Source organism: Delphinapterus leucas, chromosome 6 (genome assembly GCF_059928025.1).
Source record: "Delphinapterus leucas isolate spDelLeu-1000000601 "Yukka" chromosome 6, BTC_Dleu_Yukka2, whole genome shotgun sequence".
NCBI lineage: Eukaryota > Metazoa > Chordata > Mammalia > Artiodactyla > Monodontidae > Delphinapterus > Delphinapterus leucas.
Genome location: NC_143134.1, coordinates 100,834,371 through 100,856,007, shown reverse-complemented (window position 1 = coordinate 100,856,007; position 21,637 = coordinate 100,834,371). Strand labels below are relative to the sequence as shown.

Genomic DNA, 21,637 nt, shown 5'->3' with positions numbered 1-21,637 from the left:
GACAGAACAAGTGCAAAGGCCCTGAGGTGTAGGGGTAGGCTGGAGGTGTCTGAAGAACAACAGGGAGACAAGCGTGAGTGGAATGTAGTGAGTCAGAAGGAAGGTGGTAACAAATGACATCTCTGAGCCATGGGAAGAACCTTGATTTTTTTTTTTTTCCCAAGAATTATGGAAAGCCCATTGAGGGTTTTGAGGAGCAATGGCATGACCTGGCTTCTGTTTTAAAAGGTTTTTGGCTTGACCAAGAGGGTAAATGGTAACACCATTTACTGAGCGAGAGAACAGAGGGACACCACCGAATTTAGAGGGAGAAAATCAAGCATTTTATTTTGCTGAAGTAGGATGAACAGGAGTGGGGTCAGGTTAGGTCAAGAATGGACACAGAGATTTGGGAGTCATCAGCTTTAAAACCATGGTACTCTGTGAGACAGGGATCTTGCCCCCAAGGGATTTGCAGGCTAGAAGGGAAGAGAAGATGTGTACAGAGAAAGTGGGAATGTGGAATGATGAGGAACATGTGGGTAAATGAGTCATTCTGTTTGGTTAGAAGGTATGTTTAAAACGCACTGTTTCCCTTTTAAAGGATAGGGAAGGATGCGAAGGACTATTTGACCTTGAGATCAGTTTATCCAATGATAGCAAGGCTGTTGGAAAGAGAATTAAAGTTAACCCTGAAATTATTGCCTCCTTCCTCTTCATATGCTTTATCTAATTTATTACCAAGATCTGTTATTTTTCTTCACAAATCACTCTCAAATTTGCCCTGTTCTTTTCATTCTTCCTGCTGCCACCTGAAGCTCAGTCTTCACTTCCCTGGTATCTCTCACTCTAAAAGATTCTGTGTACCATTTAAAAATAATCATCCCGAATATTCTAAAGTATTTTTCAGTATTCTTTCCCATCATCCTCTTCTCCTCACTAAATTGTACAATGTATGGTCAATAGGGAAAAAACAATCCCCTCAAATGGCTAGTTGAAGAATGTGTATAGGTGACAAATTCTATCTTGCTGAGCTGGAAGCAGGAATGTTCTAACGCTTTTGACCTCATCTAACCCTTTTGACCCCATGTTCCAAGATTCAGCACCCTCTTATAATTGGGGATATTATGAGATGAGCTTCGGATCCATCTAAAAGCCCAGGCATAATTTTTATGGCTAAGTATCAAATGTCTGTGTGATCCTGCACAGTAATTGGAGGTGTCCCGGTGTAGGGGAGCCACTGCAGGGACTGATTCTGCATCAGGTCTGGGAAATCTGCTTCTGAATACTGTTAAACTCTTGTGTTTTCCTGGATACAACAAAAAACATACAAGTTCCATGACAGACCTTTTATGTTTAGGTTTTATTTTTTAAATTCTGTATGAAAATTATCCATGACTGTATTTCTTACCAACTATCTAGACGACATACGCCTAATGTAGTGATGCTTTTCCTTTCTACCAGGTTTTTGCTGAAGAGGGTTTGAAGCTTGCTTCAAGTGTGCAAGCTTTCTCAAAACAGGTAATGCACGTGTCCTTGCCTGGTGCTGGTGGTGATGTCATAAATACCCACTTTGAGGGTATATTATTAAGGTATAAAGGTATTTAAGGTTTAAAAGATGGAATTTCATTGGAGTTGTTATAACTTCCTTATTTACATTTCAGCTGAAAGATGATGATAAGCTTATGCTTCTCCTGGAAATAAACAAGCTTGTTCCTCTGTGCCACCAGCTCCAGGCAGTAACTAAGACACCTTTGCAGAATCAAGTGTTTCTAAAGGTAAAAGGGAGGGTGGGACATTCAGGAAAGCGCTTGAGAAACTTTCACACTTCTTTTTTTATTAGGTTAGCTTCCAGCCCCTTTTTCTTCAAATAAAGTGTTAATACCCAGAGAAGAACAATTTATTTCCATCTTTCCTGCCTTGGCTGCAAGAACCATGTATCATCTGCAGTCATAACTGACCCCAGGAAGCAGTAGGTTCACCAAGTAAATTAGCTTTTTGGACGTGATTAATACCATAGCACGGAGCAGCTACCCTTAAATCCCAGCATCATCACCTGACTGACTAGGGCACAGACCCCTCAGAGTGAAGGGCTTCTGTTGTTTGTTTTGGGGAGTTTGAGTGCAAAAAAGTAGAGTGCAAAGAAGGGGGTTCGCTGCCACTATTTGGTGCCCTTTGAGAAGCCCCTAAACCGTCTGAAATAGAACAGGTTGATTTTCCATCCATTCTTCCTGGGGTTCCATGAAATTGGCATGAGACTTGGGCAATAGTCCCTGCTTCTGTGTTCTGGGACCTCAGGTCATCAAGTCAGCTCAGATGCCTTAATCTGTATACCCTTTGAGATCCCTTAGGTTTCTATAATGAAGAAATTTTTACCATTTTCAAACTAAATGACAAAGTCTTTTGAAGGCCTCCTTTTAAGAATTTGATTTGCTTGCTTTCTGTCACTATAGGTTGATAAGAGTATTACAAAGACAAGATGCATAATGGCTACTTTGGTCCAACTTCTCTCACTTTGCTATAAACTGCTGAAGAAGGTAAGATAATTTGTGTATCTTAAATTCACATTTAAAAAATTAGTCTAAAGGAAAGTGCAAAAGAAAATAGATACTGTTTAATTTTGCAATTATTTTAAGAGTAAAGTAAAGCAGAAACTAATTTTCTTAATTCTTTCCAGATTCAAATGGAAAACAACAGATGGGTCTCAGTTACAAATAAAGATTCTGTGGATGGTAAAACTTGAGAAGCTTTTGAGGTCAGATCTCTGGAACACCATGTGGCAAAGCTAACATTTTTAGAAAGCAAATGATCCTTTATATTTCAGAAACTGAACAATTTTGTAAAGAAAACGAACTGAAATCTTGCTTTATTTTCTGATCATGAAACTAATGGTGAAGCTTTCTGACAACTAATAAATGCCATGGTAGTCGCTGTATTTCTAATTGCAGTGTGATTTTAGAATAGGACGTTGCCATGAATAATGTTTAAGTCAAACCAAATATCCCTACTGTCTTAATGACAGTTTAATCCAAAGAAGCTATTTTGAATATATGCTCACCTTTGGCACATTTTACCCTAACTTCCCATTTTTTTTAATTTAAGCTTATCATCGACTATACCAATTTGCAGCAGAAGAGACAAGTAGTCTGGGTGATGCAGGGTTGTCCTTAAACCTGTGGACTCCTCCTCAATCCCTCCGTCCACTGAGTATGACTGGGCCTCCGCTGTCCCCTCTGTCACAGATCATCCGTGCCGGGAGCACACGTTTGTTCTCTAGTGAGGGTTTCACGGAGCACAGGAAATCTGTTGTGATGCATGTCCCTCTCCCACCCAAAAGCAGGGTCATGGAGCTTACTCCACGGAATCCTGGAGGAACTCACTAGCAGATGGTTTTAGTTCTCCTTCTAGCATAGCTGGCCTGTCTGCCCTGAATATTAGCTGGAATCCTAAGCCTATCTTACGGGCTTAAAAAGTAGTTTTTGTGCTTCTGAGTAGTGACTGATGGAACAGAAGGTAGAAGACAGAGAATAATTGAACTGAGCTGTTTAAAATAAATTCTGAGTAAGCATACATTTTATATATGTGTCTTTGGAATGTTCATTATAAAACAAATAAACAACTTTAGTGTTTTTAGTTTTACGGTTTAAAGCTTTTGTTTTTGTGGGGTGCGTTTTGATAGAAGGATCTGGTTATAAGTTCTGTCCTTATGATGTAGTATAGTTAACTTTTTTTTTTGTGCTTGTATCCCAGTGCTTTGAAATTTATTTTGAAATCTAACGGATTCGGCAGTAGTTCTGTAGGCTCGTCTGATGATCGGAATCTGGGTCAGCCATTACAGTCAGTGTTCACAAGATCCTGAAGAACCACCAGTTAGCTAGTCAATATTTTATTTAGGCAAACTTGAATTTACTGTAGGCCTTGAAGAGAAAATGGGATGCACTCAGCTTGGTTATGACCTTTATAAAATATTTCTTTATAAAAATCATCAAACATGATTTTTATGCCCTGAAACCAAAATACTCTTTTAAATTACAATGGAAATAATGGGAAAATGATGTGAGGTAATGTTATATGTAAAATAGATATATAATTCTTTTACTATCTTTAGTATCTTTGTTTTATGACACCTTTGGGAACCATTTGTGCTACCTGAAATGGGAATGTGCTGGTTTGTGCTTACACTTTCAGCTCATAGCACTATCAAGGTAGATGTTTGTAGAGTTACTACCTGTATCACAGCTGGTGCGTCTACTTAGGGGAGAGTCATGCTGGCACTTAAGTTAAAAGCTTCCTTGTAAGTCAAAAATAATTTTAAAAAATTTATTTACAAAAGAGTTTACATACCTGAAATGAGAATTCTCTTATTTAAATGTAAGTGGTGGTAGAAAGGGATAACATCACTTCAACAGCATGATAGAGAACCAAAAGAATTTACATGTCAATGATAATCGTTTTATTTAAAACCATATAGTTATATGTATGTATGTGTTGCAGCCCTTAAGGAAAAATAACAGTTTTAAAAGTCCTTTTATTTGAAATTCAATGTAAACAAGTATACAATTTTAAACCATGAATTCATAGTTTTTTGTTTATTGTTTAAATGATGTGAAAGCTTTTGTTCTGTTCAAAAGCATCTGTGTCTTCAAATTCCAGGAACCTCTCGGGAACTTCTTAGCTGGTTACCCTGTAACTAGAGTGTGAGACTGAGTGACCACAAATGCACATGTTACTTCATACAGCATTATAATATTGATACTTCCATGTTAGCAAAGCCCCTTTCAAAGCCTCTTCATGTGTCCCTCATTAAGAAACCAGTGTTACAGTGCTACATTGTTCAGAGTTGAAGGCCGACCCATAGACATAGAGAAGGTACACTCTACACCCTGCCTCTTCCCAGCAACCTGAGCGGGGGAGTTGGGGCAGAAGGGGTGGGACCAGACGTTTTGGTCGTGTCACACTGAAGCAGATTGGGTAAGAAAGGCCAGTTGTTGTTTTTCAACTTCAAAGTGATGGAAAATTGAGGCAAAAACAATAACCATGACATAATACTCAAACAGAATCACATCAAAACCTAGTATTTACTAACGGGTTACAGGATGATGGGTAAATTATTTTTACTTTTCTGTCTTTTCAAATTTTCCTCAAAGTGCTTTTTTTGTTGGTTTTTAATCAGAAAAACGTCTGTCGCTTGCCAGTTGTTAGAAAGAGAAAAGCAAAAGAACAGAGTGAGTACGTGGGCAGGCAGATCTGGGAGGTTGAAGACAAAATGGAATCAAGGCTTGTTATGCAAGACAAAGAAGGAAACCTAGGTCAGGTTTTCAATCAGGCCTCCCTGCGGATGGCTGGGTGTGAAGTATGCTTCAGCATCTCTGGTTCTTCCTTAGTGCACTGACTGGTAGGCCAGGTAAGAATAAGAATGCCCTGTTGTTTTCACTCAGTCTTAATCCTCATGAGGTCGCTGTTGTGGCATTGATGCGTTTCACCACGACTTCTTCATACTGTTTTTGTGTCAGTAACCCTTCTGTTATGCTTTTACTTTCTTCAAACTTGGGCAACACAACTGCAATGTATCCTTCGGTGGATGGCTAGAAGGGAAATAGAATATTTAATACTGTCAAATGGTAAAAAATCGGGTAAAAAGTGTGTGGATGGGATCTCACTTCCCCAGACCCTTTTACCTTCTCTTGAAGAATAGATGGCTTATGGAGAATGTTTTCATTCACTTCCATCAACCGTCCTCTAACACAGCTATTTAAAGAAAATATTGCTTTGAAGAAAAATATTATCTTCTTTGTTTCTCCAAAATTGTGGTTAAAAAGTAACTCACCTAGATATGGTGTATTCTTCTCCATCAGAGCAGTAAATCTTACACAGAGGTGCAAGTTCTGTTAGAAACTGTGCCCCCTGATAATAAAAGGGAAGAAAAAATGAATTGATGTACATTTTCACTTTTCTTTGTGAGGCAGCCCTCAGAGTTACAATAGGATATATTCCTGGAATTAGTGTTTTAAATAAAAATGACTTAAGTACAGAAAAACCATTCATTTATTCAAATATTTATATATTAAATGCCTCTATGGGCTAGGCACCATCCTAGGCTCTAGGGGAAAAAGCAGACTAAGACAAATGTGATAATAGGTAGTTTAGTTACATATTAAGAATATATTTTATCTTAACTTATTATACTTTATATTTAACTGAGCATGAGAAAGCTGCACATAGCCAAGTGTAAAGATTTCAAAAGGGCAGGAAAATCTTACCAATAAGCATAATATAAAATTCAACATTATAGAGAATGATCGCAATATTGTATAAAGTTAGTTTCATTAAGATTCCTGCTTATATCAGAACTTAATAGAGAAAGGAACTTCTTTATTAGGTCAATCACTGAGACTTTCTGGAGAAGGGATATTTTTCTAAATAAAAAAAATGCAAATTGAGGAAAATCTGGAAAACAGAAAACTTTTAAGTAGCATATAGAGTAACTTACCCATTATCTTATAACCCGCTAGCAAATACTACATTTGTCTGTTTGAATGTTGTGGCACGGTTATACTTTCATGTACTCCACTGTATGGATATATCTGGGGAGGTTCTGACAAATATCTATCGAGTCGGCCACAAAGTTCGTTCAGGATTTTCCCTAACATGAAAAACCGGAGCGAACTTTTTGGCCAACCCAGTACAAGGAGGCTCATGGGAAATGGATGCAAGCATGTCTCATGTGTTGCTCTTTTTTCCCAGGAATTTTTACTGCAGTGAACATCTGAGGTCAAGATGCTGTTCTTTACGGCCTCTTTCCCACTCACAACTTTATTAGACAGCATTCAGGTGTTACTGCATGCGCTTCACTCCTCTGCCTGTGGGTACTTCCTTTCAAAAGACTAGTCAGTGTGACTCCCCACTTTTGGGAGGAGGGGCTGGGGATTTGTCCCAGATGGTTTGTCTACCACTGGCTCTGTGTCAGAAAGAAGTGTTTTAACCCCTTTTGGTCACCTCCCTTGGGAGAATAAATGATGGGCAGTGCTGAGATGCGATCAAAGCTTATCTACAGTGGGTTCCATGTGCAGGTCCCTCTCTGTTCCTCAGTAGTAACAACAGTGTTACTAGTTTGGACAAAGATTGATCACAGGAACATCACAAGCACTAACTGTTTTACTTGTAATTTGTAGACTTTTAAGAATGGTCCATGCTTTTTAAAGTCCACTTGCTTCCTAAGTGAGGAAAAATCACTAATTATAAGGCAGGTTATTAGGGGCCTTCAGGCCTACAAAGGGGAGTGTAAACAAGGGTCTTCCAGAACAGTGAGGTAATTAGCAGAAACTCTTAATATGAACTCAGTAAGTGAAGGACCTAAATCATCCACTGAAACTTTCCTTTCCAGGGGGTTTGTCAGGATAGTTTAGTATGGTATTGAGTTGTCCTTGGTGTGATACCCTCCTTTAACAGTAAAATGTCCATCTTGCCTAGAATTGTAGAGGGCACAGGTAACATTTTCTATAACTAAACACTATGTGGAGGTAGAGGGTGTAGCTAGATGTGTGTTAAATTGGCAATGATTTAGGAATGGCAACTGATACGAAGCAAATACTGTGTATTTTCCCAGATTGGTTTTTTTTTCACTACCTCAGGACTTTATTTTACTTTTAAATTCACATGTGAAAATTTATGATAAAGTATTGATCATCTATATTTTATAGAATTCGAAATACTGGCTTAAAACAGGAAGGGACAAAATATCTTGTTATATTGGTATTAGTGTTGTTCTTTCAAAGGCCCACCTTCTCCATCCTTCATCCTGGGGATGATAGGGATGGTGGCCCAGAAGCTAGTATGACAGATAATATACCTTCTGAAATACCTCATTTTTTTGGCCTGAGAATTTCTTTAGAGCTTAAGTATTCTTAAAATCATCTCTAACTGCCAGCGAAGTATGCTGAGCATATATTACTGGGTTCTAAGACTGGCTGGCTCTATCATTATTATGACAATAGAGGATTTAAGTAGAGAAATACAGGAACATACCCGCTTAAATTTCCCAGAGACTTTGTTCTGAAGTCTGCTACAGTTGGTACTGATTTGATAGGAAATGCTTTTAATTACTTTTCCACTTTGAAGAACTGGATGGGATCCTGCCAGTGTGATGACACATATTCTACGAGGAGCAAAAATTGATCCTGTATTATTGCTTGGTATGATTCTTCCTCCTATAACACAGTATTCCTACTGGCACAAGAAGAGCTGAGCTGACATTTGTTTAGTCAGCCTATCATTTCTCCCCATTTTCCTCTGGCTACTATTGGAGCTTACCTGAAGAGAAGAATGCAGTAATAAAAATGGAGGAAATGGGACTGAATTTCCTTCCTCAAAAGGGAAGCGTACCACAGGTGTTTAGACAGCACGGAGGAGGAAGAGAGAAAAGTAAGGCATGCCGGTATGGACAGGATACCATCTGTGCTTCTACCCTAGCCCTCTCCACGGGCTTGGCCACTTCAGTGGTTAGGCACAGGCTGGTTTCTTGAGGTAGTAGCCGACTGAGGGTGTGGTCCTCCATTTGGATGTTTGGGTAAGCCAGTTTATTTGTTTAGCGTAGGCACTGAAAGACTCATTCTTGTCAACCAAACTCCTACTATAAATAATACCATCTCAGTACAGTGGAAGATAATCATTTAATGAATATTTATTCAATACAAGACCATACCAGGCTACGATGGCAGAAAAAAGATTTCTTTGATAACTTAAAATTCCCAATTTGCTTACCGGTTACAGTGTTGGAGTATACAGTGGTCCTCACAGGGTTTTCCTTTGACATCTAGAAAAAATGAATGAGTCTGACGGCTGTTGAGTCAATATTTACTACCACTGTGTAGTACTTTCTTTGGTTCATAGACGTAGTTAATTATGAAGGCGGGACACATATATCACTGGTATCCCTTCATTACTCAAAAAGATATACCTAAAGGCTGACCATAAAGTATTTAAAGACATCTGGTCCAGATGGAATCATTCATTCAATGTTAAAATGATGATTAACTCTTCGCTCCACCTTTTTTTATCCTCACTTTAAAATGAGTACAATCATTTCTATTAGAAAAAAAATGATTAGTAATGTATTCATTTAATTTGGTAGCATGCTTTGTCGGTCAATTTTAGAGAGACTTAACTCATTCTGGTTCGCTCAGGACTGTCCTGATGTTAGTGTTGAAAGTAATGGATTCCCGAAAACACCTCAATCCAGGGTAAACGGGACATTGGTTACACTAAGTCTGGCTAATAAAACGTATGCTATTGTAAAATAGTTCAGTGCTGTAAAAGATGAGTACACCTATTATCCCTAAATGAATGGGAGCAAGTTGGGTTCCAGGAGGGTCCCCGACGATGCTCTCATCGCTGATATTTGCTGGGTACACAAAGCTGTACAACAGGATACCTGCTTCTAAGTGGCAAATGTGTAATACCAGCGACTTCCTTTAAGTAAAACTGTAGATTCTGCTTTCTAAATGCCTCTATTCTAACCCACCCTCTCCTCTCCATCCCTATGCCTCTACCTTAGTTTAGACCGCTACCATTTAAATCATTTTATGTATCGCCTCTTCTTGGAGGACTGAGCCCCTCAAATCCCTTTAGGCACTCAAGGAGATTGCAATCCAGCTCCTGTCTCCCTCGGGGATCTCACCTTAGTCTACCATCTTCCCGCAAGCGACCCACCCTCGTGAACTCGCACTGCGCTCGCCCTACCCAGAATGCACCCTGCTGTTTTCCACGTCCTTGCAAATGCCATTCCCTTGGCCTACAGAGGAACAGAGAGATCCAGTTCCTTCTGACGTGGGGAGGAAGCGCTGGGGAAGGTGCGTGTGGCTTATGATCTCTCATCATAGTCCCTATACTGTCGGACAAATTGGGCCCAGAAGAGACTGACATCATTCTCCACTTACCCGCTTTGTACCAGCGAGTGAAGTAACGATCCATAAGCGAGGGCACCACGGGCTCCGCAGCTGAGGCGGCCACAGGGGGCTCGGGCTCGGTAGCCATGGCGACCTTGGGTGCTGCAAACCGCGCCCTCTGGGGCCTGGACGCTTCCTCCCGCTCCCCTGGGAGGAAGGTGTCTTTCTAGCGCTGGCCCGGGGTACGTGTCACGTGAACGCCCGAGTCTCCCCAGGCCCCGCAGGCTCCGCCCACCGGCTCCTATTACCGAGCTCTGGGGTCTGACGTCAAAGCGGGGCTCAGATACAGTAGGCTGCGCAGTAGGACGTATAGCTAGAGGGCGGTCGCGAGCGCAGCTCCTCACTGAACTTTGCTGGGCACAGAAGGCACGCCACGCCCCGTCCGGCTCGTGACGTCACTCCGGCGCCTCTCGGAGCGTTTCCAGCTTACCTCGCTCCCGGATCGTTGTCGGGCTGGTCGCCGGTCCGCCCGGCTTCAGCCACTACCCAAAGGGCTCCAGCGGCCCTGCGGCCCGGAGACCCAATGCGCGTCGCGAGAGCTCAGGAGCAGCGGACAGTGAGAGGTATGTTTATTTCTGCTTAAAATATTCTTTGGAACTAGGGAGGGTATAAATTGCAATCAAATGTTAGTTTAGACAGACAGATTTCAATTTCCACACCTCAAAATGTTAACAATTACGTACGCGCACCTTATTTTTATCATATGTTTTGAAAAGCTGAGGGTAAAGCAAATGTCTTTGAATGAACGGGAGGAGCTCCATAGCTAAGAAGATAGAGCAGATGCTTCTGAGTCAAGAGTGATCATCCTCGAAATTCACTTCAGTGTCTTAAAATCAAAATTGGTTGATAATTCACTCTTCTCGTGGTGTTTGCAGACACCTGAAGGAAACCCAGCTTGTCTGAGTGGCCGTGCCTACTGGCAGTGCCCTGACACAGTTTTGATTGGCAGTGATGTGGAGTCGAAGCAGCACGATGCCGGGTGTTGTGCTTCACCCCATCCCTGACCAGTACTGGAGCCTCACGCTTCAGCAGTTATGACTCTTTCCTAAGGGCTGAGACGGGGACAAGGAAGAGGCACCTGGGGTGCTTGTTAAGCATTCAGCTTCTGGCTTCCTTGGAGGATCTGGTTCAGCTGGGCTGGGACGGGACTCAGGCGTGTGTATGGTTAATAAGCTCCCCAGGTGATTCTTACTAAGGAGGCTGAGCAAACACTGGGCTGGATGGTCATTCATCAGGGGTAGTGTAAAATTCCTTTTAAGTAGAACTCTGATTCCAACTGGTGCTTCTCATACCTCAGAATCTGCAGTGGTGCTCATTAAAGCTCACACTCCTGCATTCCCGTTCTCCAGATACTGTAATTATGCAGGTCTTAAAAAGGTCCCTTGTTGATTTTATGTAGGGACCATTGGTAGAAATGAAATCCATTATGCTTCCCAAGTCTCAAGCTTGTGTGTGTATGAATCTTATTCCTGTAGGACCGGAGTACTTCCCAGAATGCTTAAACTTAATAAAAGATAAAAACTTGTATAACGAAGCTCTGAAGTTATATCCACCAAACTCGCAGCAGTACAAGGTGTGTAGCATGTGAAATGAGGCTCTCCTGATTTTGCTTTGTGCTTTAGTTGGAGAAGGATGAGGCTCCTGAGTCCCTGACACTGTCCTTGGTTTCAAGGTTTATCTTCAAACTAATTAGCCTCATCTTGAACTTCTTATCTGGGAGAAAGGCCCTGACCTGTTCCTCTTCTGAAGAACTTGCCCAGGCAAGAAACCTAGGCGTTGTCTCTGGATCTTCTTCGGGAATACCATGGCAGTTTCCATCCTGCCCCTCCTCCAGCCCAAACTCATGATCATCCTGAATAGTGCTGATCTTTCCCATATATTTCTTTTTAAAAGAAAATTTTTTAATTTTTTTATACAGCAGGTTCTTATTTCTCATCAGTTTTATACACATCAGTGTATACATGTCAATCCCAATCGCCTAATTCATCACCCCCCCACCCCCCGCCGCTTTACCCCCTTGGTGTCCATACATTTGTTCTCTACATCTGTGTCTCAATTTCTGCCCTGCATACCGGTTCATCTGTACCATTTTTTTAGGTTCCACATATATGCGTTAATATGCAATATTTTTCTCTTTCTGACTTAACTTCACTCTGTATGACAGTCTCTAGATCTATCCACATCTCAACAAATGATGCAATTTAGTTCCTTTTTATGGCTGAGTAATATTCCATCGTTTATATGTACCACATCTTCTTTATCCATTCATCTGTTGATGGACACTTAGGTTGCTTCCATGACCTGGCTATTGTAAATAGTGCTGCAATGAACATTGGGGTGCATGTGTCTTTTTTTTTTTTTTTTTTTTGCGGTACACGGTTTATTTACTTTTTTTCTGGTACATGGGCCTCTCACTGTTGTGCCCTCTCCTGTTGCGGAGCACAGGCTCCGGACGCACAGGCTCAGCGGCCATGGTTTATGGGCCTAGCTTCTCCGCGTCATGTGGGATCTTCCTGGACTGGGGCACAAACCTGTGTCCCCTGCATTGGCAGGCGGACTCAACCACTGTGCCACCAGGGAAGCCCGCATGTGTCTTTTTGAATTATGGTTTTCTCTGGATATATGCCCAGTAGTGGGGTTGCTGGATTATATGGTAATACTATTTTTAGTTTTTTAAGGAACCTCCATACTGTTCTCCATAGTGGCTCTATCAATTTACATTCCCACCAACAGTGCAAGAGGGTTCCCTTTTCTCCACACCCTCTCCAGCATTTGTTGTTTGTAGATTTTCTGATGATGCCCATTCTAACTGCTGTGAGGTGATATCTCATTGAGTTTTGATTTGCATTTCTCTAATAATTAGTGATGTTGAGCAGCTTTTCATGTGCTTCTTGGCCATCTGTATATCTTCTTTGGAGAAATGTCTATTTAGGTCTTCTGCCCATTTTTGGATTGGATTGTTTGTTTTTTTAATATTGAGTTGCATGACCTGTTTATATATTTTGGGGATTAATCCTTTGCTGATTCGTTTGCAAATATTTTCTCCCATTCTGAGGGTTGTCTTTTCATCTTGTTTATGGTTTCCTTTGCTGTGCAAAAGCTTTGAAGTTTCATTAGGTCCCATATCTATGCCTACTTTCTGCAGGGTTTTTATCATAAATGGGTGTTGAATTTTGTCGAAAGCTTTCTCTGTATCTATTGAGATGATCATATGTTTTTTCTCCTTCAATTCGTTAATATGGTGTATCACGTTGATTGATTTGTGTATATTGAAGAATCCTTGCATTCCTGGAATAAACCCCACTTAATCATGGTGTATGATCCTTTTAATGTGCTGTTGGATTCTGTTTGCTAGTATTTTGTTGAGGATTTTTGCATGTATGTTCATCAGTGATATTGGCCTGTAGTTTTCTTTCTTTGTGACATCCTTGTCTGGTTTTGGTATCAGGGTGATGGTGGCCTCATGGAATGAGTTTAGGAGTGTTCCTCCCTCTGCTATATTTTGGAAGAGTTTAAGAAGGACAGGTGTTAGCTCTTCCCTAAATGTTTGATAGAATTCGCCTGTGAAGCCATCTGTTCCTGGGCTTTTGTTTGTTGGAAGATTTTTAATCACAGTTTCAGTTTCAGTGCTTGTGATGGGTCTGTTCATATTTTCTATTTCTTCCAGGTTCAGGCTCGGCAGGTTGTGCATTTCTAAGAATTTGTCCATTTTTTCCAGGTTGTCCATTTTATTGGCATAGAGTTGCTTGTAGTAATCGCTCATGATGCTTTGTATTTCTGCAGTGTCAGTTGTCACTTCTCCTTTTTCATTTCTAATTCTGTTGATTTGAGTCTTCTCCCTTTTTTTTTGATGAGTGTGGCTAATGGTTTATCAATTTTGTTTATCTTCTCAAAGAACCAGCTTTTAGTTTTATTGTTCTTTGCTATCATTTCCTTCATTTCTTTTTCATTTATTTCTGATCTCTATGATTTCTTTCCTTCTGCTAACTGTGGGGTTTTTTTTGTTCTTCCTTCTCTAATTCCTTTAGGTGCAAGGTTAGGTTGTTTATTTGAGATGTTTCCTGTTTCTTAAGGTAGGATTGTATTTCTATGAACTTGCCTCGTAGAACTGCTTTCGCTGCATCCCATCGGTTTTGGGTTGTCGTGATTTCGTTGTCATTTGTTTCTAGGTATTTTTTGATTTCCTCTTTGATTTTTTCAGTGATCTCTTGGTTATTTAGTAGTGTCTTGTTTAGCCTCCATGTGTTTGTATTTTTTAGAGATCTTTTCCTGTATTTGATATCTAGTCTCATAGCATTGTGGTCGGAAAAGATACTTGACATGATTTCAATTTTCTTAAATTTACCAAGGCTTGATTTGTTACCCAAGATATGATCTATCCTGGAGAATGTTCCATGAGCACTTGAGAAGAATGTGTATTCTGTTGTTTTTGGATGGAATGTCCTATAAATATCAATTAAGCCCCTCTTGTTTAATGTATCATTTAAAGCTTGTGTTTCCTTCTTTATTTTCATTTTGGATGATCTGTCCATTGGTGAAAGTGGGGTGTTAAAGTCCCCTACTATGATTGTGTTACTGTCGATTTCCCCTTTTATGGCTGTTAATATTTGCCTTATGTATTGAGGTGCTTCTATGTTGGGTGCATAAATATTTACAATTGTTATATCTTCTTCTTGGATTGATCCCTTGATCATTATGTAGTGTCCTTCTTTGTCTCTTGTAATAGTCTGTATTTTAAAGTCTATTTTTCTGATATAAGAATTGCTACTCCAGCTTTCTTTTTTTTTGCGGTACGCGGGCCTCTCACTGTTGTGGCCTCTCCTGTTGTGGAGCACAGGCTCCGGAGGCGCAGGCTCAGCGGCTGTGGCTCACGGGCCTGGTCACTCCGCGGCATGTGGGATCTTCCTGGACCGGGTCACGAACCCATGTCCCGTGCATCAGCAGGTGGACTCTCAACCACTGCGCCACCAGGGAAGCCCTCCAGCTTTCTTTTGATTTCCATTTGCATGGAATATCTTTTCCCATCCCCTCACTTTCAGTCTGTATGTGTTCCTAGGTCTGAAGTGGGTCTCTTGTAGACAGCATATATATGGGTCTTGGTTTTGTATCCATTCAGCCAGTCTGTGTCTTTTGGTGGGAGCATTTAATCCGCTTACATTTAAGGTAATTATCGATATGTATGTTCCTATTTCCATTTTCTTAATTGTTTTGGGCTTGTTATTGTAGCTCTTTTCCTTCTCTTGTGTTTCTTGCCTAGACAAGTTCCTTTAGCATTTGTTGTAAAGCTGGTTTGGTGGGGCTGAACTCTCAGTTTTTGCTTGTCTGTAAAGGTTTTAATTTCTCCATCAAATCTGAATGAGATCCTTGCTGGGTAGAGTAATCTTGGTTGTAGGTTTTTCTCCTTCATCACTTTAAGTATGTCCTGCCAGTCCCTCTGGCTTGCAGAGTTTCTGCTGAAAGATCAGCTGTTAACCTTATGGGGATTCCCTTGTGTGTTATTTGTTGTTTTTCCCTTGCTGCTTTTAATATGTTTTCTTTGTATTTAATTTTTGATAGTTTGATATGTGTCTTGGCATGTTTCTCCTTGGATTTATCCTGTATGGGACTCTCTGTGCTTCCTGGACTTGATTAGCTATTTCCTTTCCCATATTAGGGAAGTTTTCAACTCTAATCTCTTCAAATATTTTCTCCGTCCCTTTCTTTTTCTCTTCTTCTTGTGGGACCCCTATAATTCGAATGTTGGTGCGTTTAATGTTGTCCTAGAGGTCTCTGAGATTGTCCTCAGTTCTTTTCATTCTTTTTTCTTTATTCTGCTCTGCAGTAGTTATTTCCACTATTTTATCTTCCAGGTCATTTATCCGTTCTTCTGCCTCAGTTATTCTGCTATTGATCCCTGCTAGAGTTTTGGTTTTTTTTTTTGCAGTACTTGGGCCTCTCACTGTTGCAACCTCTCCCATTGCGGAGCATAGGCTCCGGACGCGCAGGCTAAGCGGCCATGGCTCACGGGCCCACCTGCTCCACGGCATGTGGAATCTTCCCGGACCGGGGCATGAACCCGTGTCCCCTGCATCGGAAGGCAGTCTCCCAACTGCTGCGCCACCAGGGAAGCCCTAGAGTATTTTTAATTTCATATATTGTGCTGTTCATCGTTGCTTATTTCCTCTTTAGTTCTTCTAGGTTCTTGTTAAATGTTTTTTGCATTTTCTCTATTCTATTTCTAAGGTTTTGGATCATCTTTACTATCATTATTCTGAATTATTTTTCAGGTAGACTGCATATTTACTCTTCATTTGTTAGGTCTGGTGGGGTTTTACCTTTCTCCTTCATCTGCTGTGTGTTTTTCTGTCTTCTCATTTTGCTTATCTTACTGTGTTTGAGGTCTCCTTTTTTCAGGCTGCAGGTTCGTAGTTCCCATTGTTTTTGGTGTCTGTCCCCAGTGCCTAAGGTTGGTTCATTGGGTTGTGTAGGCTTCCTGGTGGAGGGGACTAGTGCCTGTGTTCTGGTGGATGAGGCTGGATCTTGTCTTTCTGGTGGGCAGGTCCACATCTGGTGGTGTGTTTTGGGGTGTCTGTGGCCTTATTATGATTTTAGGCAGCTTCTCTGATAATGGGTGGGGTTGTGTTCCGGTCTTGCTAGTTGTTTGGCATAGGGTGTCCAGCACTGTAGCTTGCTGGTCGTTTAGTGAAGCTGGGTGTTGGTGTTGAGATGGAGATCTCTGGGAGATTTTCTCTGTTTGATATTATGTGGAGCTGGGAGGTCTCTTGTGGACCAGTGTCCTGAAGTTGGCTCTCCCACCTCAGAGGCACAGCACTGACTCCTGCCTGGAGCACCAAGAGCTTTTCATCGTCACAGTTGCAACCTTGCCCGCTGACCATGCTCACCCAGTGCGTCCACAGAGTTGGCGCTGGGTAGGGGGCGGGATTCAGGGACACTTCCTCACTCCTGACGTCTCTCCCGTGGCCTCCTCTCCGCTGCCGCTCCCTCTTTCTCTGGGCTCCTGTTGCTCAGTGGGCACCTGCCACTACCCGCTGCTGGCACCCAGCCCCAGCCAGCCGAGCCCGCGGAATTGGAAACTTGCAACAATGTAGATCTTTTAGGATGTGTTTGCTCTTAAAGGACTACCTGCTACTTTTGGAGGGTCTCCTGCAGAGGCAGGGTTTGGCTGTGGCTCACTGTGGGGGCCCCTTTCTAAGTATTTGTCCATTTCTTCCAGGTTGTTCATTTTATTGGCACAGAGTTGCTTGTAGTTGTCTCTTAGGATGCTTTGTAGTTCTGCTGTAACTTCTTCTTCATTTCTAATTTTATTGATCTGAGTCCTCTCCCTCTTTTTCTTGATAAGTCTGGCTAATGGTTTATCAATGTTGTTTATCTTCTCAAAGAACCAGCTTTTAGTTTTATTGATCTTTGCTGTTGTTTTCTTTGTTTCTATTTCATTTATTTCTGCTCTGATCTTTATGATTTCTTTCCTTCCGCTAACTTCGGGTTTCGCTTGTTCTTCTTTCTCTAGTTCCTTTACGTGTATTGTTCATTTGAGATTTTTCTTGTTTCTTGAGGTAGACTTGTATTGCTATAAACTTCCCTCTTAGAACTGCTTTTGCTGCATCCCATAGGTTTTGGGTCGTCGTGTTTTTGCTGTAATTTGTCTCCAGGTGTTTTTTGATTTCCTCTTTGATTTCTTCAGTGATTTCATGGTTATTTAGTAACGTATTGTTTAGCCTCCATGTGTTTGTGTTTTTTACGTTTTTCTCCCTGTAATTCATTTCTAATCTGATAGTGTTGTGGTCAGAAAAGATGCTTGATATGAATTCAATTTTCTTAAATTTACTGAGGCTTGATTTGTGACCCAAGATGTGATCTATCCTGGAGAATGTTCCATGCAAACTTAAGAATAAAGTGTTATCTGTTTTTGGATGGAATGTCGTATAAATATCAATGAAATCTACCTGGTCTACTGTGTCATTTAAAGCTTCTGTTTCCTTATTTATTTTCATTTTGGATGATCTGTCCATTGGTGTAAGTGAGGTGTTAAAGTCCCCACTATTATTGTGTTACTGTCGATTTCCTCTTTTATAGCTGTTAGCAGTTGCCTTATGTATTGAGGTGCTCCTATGTTGGGTGCATATATATTTATAATTGTTATATCTTCTTCTTGGATTGATCCCTTGATCATTATGTATTGTCCTTCCTTGTCTCTTGTAACATTCTTTATTTTAAAGTCTATTTTATCTGATATGAGTATTGCTCCTCCAGCTTTCTTTTGATTTCCATTTGCATGGAATATCTTTTTCCATCCCCTCACTTTCAGTCTGTATGTGTCCCTAGGTTTGAAATGGGTCTCTTGTAGACAGCATATATATGGGTCTTGTTTTTGTATCCGTTCAGCAAGCCTGTGTCTTTTGGTTGGAGCATTTAATCCATTCACGTTTAAGGTAATTATTGTTATGTATGTTCCTATGACCATTTTCTTAACTGTTTTGGGTTTTTTTTTTTTTTTGTAGGTCCTTGTCTTCTCTTGAGTTTCCCACTTAGAGAAGTTCCTTTAGCATTTGTTCTAGAGCTGGTTTGGTAGTGCTGAATTCTCTTAGCCTTTGCTTGTCTTTAAAGCTTTTGATTTCTCCATCGAATCTGAATGAGATCCTTGCCGGGTAGAGTAATCTTGGTTGTAGGTTCTTCCCTTTCTTCACTCTAAGTATATCATGCCACTCCCTTCTGGCTTGTAGAGTTTCTGCTGAAAAATCAGTTGTTTACCTTATGGGAGTTCCTTTGTATGTTATTTGCCATTTTTTCCTTGCTGCTTTCAATAATTTTTCTTTAATTTTTGCCAATTTGATTACTGTGTGTCTCGGCGTGTTTCTCCTTGGGTTTCTCCTGCCTGGGACCCTCTGCACTTCCTGGACTTGGGTGGCTATTTCTTTTCCATGATAGGGAAGTTATCGACTCTAATCTCTTCAAATATTTTCTCTGGTCCTTTCTATCTCTCTTCTCCTTTTGGCAACCATATAATGCGAATGTTGTTGCATTTAATGTTGTCCCAGAGGTCTCTTAGGCTGTCTTCATTTCTTTTCATTCTTTTTTCTTTATTCTGTTCCGCAGCAGTGAATTCCACCATTCTGTCTTCCAGGTCACTTATCCGTTCTTCTGCCTCAGTTATTCTGCTATTGATTCCTTCTAGTGTAGTTTTCATTTCAGTTATTGTATTGTTCATCTGTTTGTTCTTTAATTCTCCTAGGTCTTTGTTAAACATTTCTTGCATCTTCTCGATCTTTACCTCCATTCTTTTTCCGAGGTCCTGGATCATCTTCACTATCATTATTCTGAATTCTTTTTCTGGAATGTTGCAAATCTCCACTTCATTTAGTGGTTTTTCTCGGGTTTTATCTTGTTCCTTCATCTGTTACATAGCCCTCTGCCTTTTCATTTGTCTATCTTTCTGTGAATGTGGTTTTCCTTCCACAGGCTGTAGGATTGTAGTTCTTCTTGCTTCTGCTTTCTGCCCTCTGGTGGATAAGGCTATCTAAGAGGCTTATGCAAGTTTCCTGATGGGAGGCACAGAGAAATTTATTTTTTGCATACATTTTGGTTCATTTGTGTGAACAAACATCTGTTTAGCTTTTCTCATATGCAGATACTTTGCTTATCAGCTAAATGTATTATAATTCTTACAACAACCTGGTAGGTGTTGTGCACAATTTTCAAATGAGGAACCACCTTGCCTCAGGACCTGGGACGTGAGGTGGCCGACCTGGGATATGGAGCCCGTGCCATCATCACCACCGTTTTCAGTTTGTCCACAAATTGCACACGTCTTTCTGTGATCTGGCCCCTGCCTGCTTCTTTATCGTCAGCTGCCTCTGGCAGCCCTCTTCCTCCACTTCCTTCAGCCCCCCTGTCCTTCTAAACTCTCGGGTCTCCTCTGCCAGAAAGCCGTTCCTGGCTGAGGTGCCAAACACTGAGCTCCCAGAGCACCCTGTTCTAAACTTGGGAAGGACATTTATCAATCTGCTATCTACTGATTTGTTGCCCCACCAGGCTGTGGGTTTCCTTAAGGGCAGGGACCCCGTGTTATGTCCCTCTGTTTTCCTGCCTAATACTGAGCCTGGGGAATAGAGAATTTGGCCAAAGTCTGCCTCTTTGCTCTCATTTGCCTTATCTGTTTGTCTCCTGTGCCCTCTGTGCTTCAGTCATACCAGCCTTTTTGTTATTCTTTCCTGTGCGTTCCATACCCATTCCTGCCCGATGGCCATGGTGCTTTCTGTGCTCTTGGCGTGGAGTACTGTCCTGTAACTCTTCACGTGGCTTCTAATCCTCACAGCCCTCTGAAACAGCACTCCCATCGCTCTGGCCCTTTACCACTATCTGCCATTAGCTGTCGACCACAGTGTGTTTATAAGTTCGTACTCTTTCACCACAAGAGCAGGAAGTTGGGAGTGGTTCTTGTTACTGTTTATTTTTTCTGTTTGTTTGTTTTTGCTATGTTTGGCTTTATTTTTTGCTTTGCTGTGTTACTCCCACTGCCCTGAATAGTACTCAGTAATTTTTTGTTGGATGAATACATGGCACATCCTCAGTAAGGTTTTGAGTGGAAGAAAGATTGAATTCACTGGTCATCCACAGGGTTTTTCTAAGTCATTCCAGGGAGTTTCAAGTATAATGACCGAGGCAGCCTACCTTGGAGATTTAAAAAAACAGTTATCACCTGTCCTCACCAACCCTTTGTCTCTTCCTGTCCCAGGACATCAGCATTGCTTATGGGGAACACCTGCTGCAGGAGCACCTGTGTGTGCCAGCAGGGCTCGTGTTTGCCCACGCTGGTGCCCACGAGAAAGCTCTCAGTGCCTTTGTGGCTTGTGGCAGTTGGCAGCAAGCTCTCTGTGTGGCAGCCCAGCTTCACTTGACCAAAGACCAGCTGGCTGGCCTGGGCAGAACTCTGGCAGGTAAACACGCCATTAGGTTCTCCCAGATAACTTCTCTAATGGCTTTGTGTCTCTGTGGTTTTGTTTGGCAGTTTTGCAGACGTAGGTCAGGTGGGAGCACACCTTGGTGCACTGTCATGTGCATGGGTAAAGGTTAATTTGGAGTGGCTTATTAGGTAGAGTAAAAATTAAACTGCTACGAGAGTTCCCCAAATACAATGGCACAATAAAGAAAGCAGTTTACTTGTCTCTCTCATGGCACTGACAAGTCCTCCCATGGTGCGGATCTGCCATCTCTTAGGCAGAGTTGAAGGTGGATTTTCTCCACATCGGTATTCAAGTCCTCGGGGAGGGGAAAAGCTGGAATCCTGAGAGAACACTCAAAGTTGGAAAAGATACATTTTTCTCTACCTCATTCACCAAACTTACACTTTACAGGACACCGGGTACAGTGTAGCTGGGTAGCAATGTGCCCTGCGAGAATGTAAAGAATTTCCGAGTGGGACTGTTCAAATATAGCCAATAGATCATTGGAAACCACAATAGCAATTTTCAGAAATGAAGCCAAATGTATAAGCAGAGTGAAAGCAAAGGCAGTTTAGCTGTGTCAGGATCTAGGGATTGCCTGAACTGGCAGTGAGGTTATTCCACAGTCTGATTTCTTAGAGTGGAGTGACATTCCCAGAGTGCCTGGGCGAAGAGACGGGTGGGGCTCTGGCCCTCTCAGCCGTGCTTGAAGTGAGTGAGTGGCTGGTATATTTTCCCCCCACCTTTTTAAGAGTCTTGTAAATACTGTTATGA

General features: G+C 41.4%; 2 protein-coding genes across 26 annotated transcripts in view; one reads left to right on the top strand and one right to left on the bottom strand.

Annotated features, from left to right (window-relative positions):
- CTNNAL1 (catenin alpha like 1) overlaps positions 1-21,637 on the top strand; it is a 128,307-nt gene that overhangs the window by 55,262 nt on the left and 51,408 nt on the right. For 20 of the 25 annotated variants that reach the window (XM_089913540.1, XM_022579115.3, XM_089913537.1 and 17 more), the window contains 4 exons: positions 1,444-1,500; positions 1,644-1,757; positions 2,433-2,516; positions 2,657-10,486. In XM_089913540.1, the coding sequence (XP_089769666.1) occupies positions 1,444-1,500; positions 1,644-1,757; positions 2,433-2,516; positions 2,657-2,722 (321 nt within the window). In that variant the 3' untranslated portion in view covers positions 2,723-10,486. Of the gene's footprint in view, positions 1-1,443; positions 1,501-1,643; positions 1,758-2,432; positions 2,517-2,656; positions 10,487-11,398; positions 20,858-21,637 lie in introns of all 25 variants that reach the window. The other 5 variants (XM_089913538.1, XM_089913529.1, XM_089913527.1 and 2 more) reach the window with 2 other exon arrangements.
- On the bottom strand, positions 5,427-10,114 carry LOC111177354 (protein Abitram). Its single transcript, XM_022579118.3, has 6 exons — positions 9,915-10,114; positions 8,740-8,791; positions 8,005-8,134; positions 5,807-5,883; positions 5,658-5,727; positions 5,427-5,564 (listed from the first exon to the last, which is right to left on the bottom strand). The coding sequence occupies exons 1-6, from the start codon at positions 10,009-10,011 to the stop codon at positions 5,427-5,429; spliced, it is 564 nt and encodes a 187-aa protein (XP_022434826.2). The 5' UTR covers positions 10,012-10,114.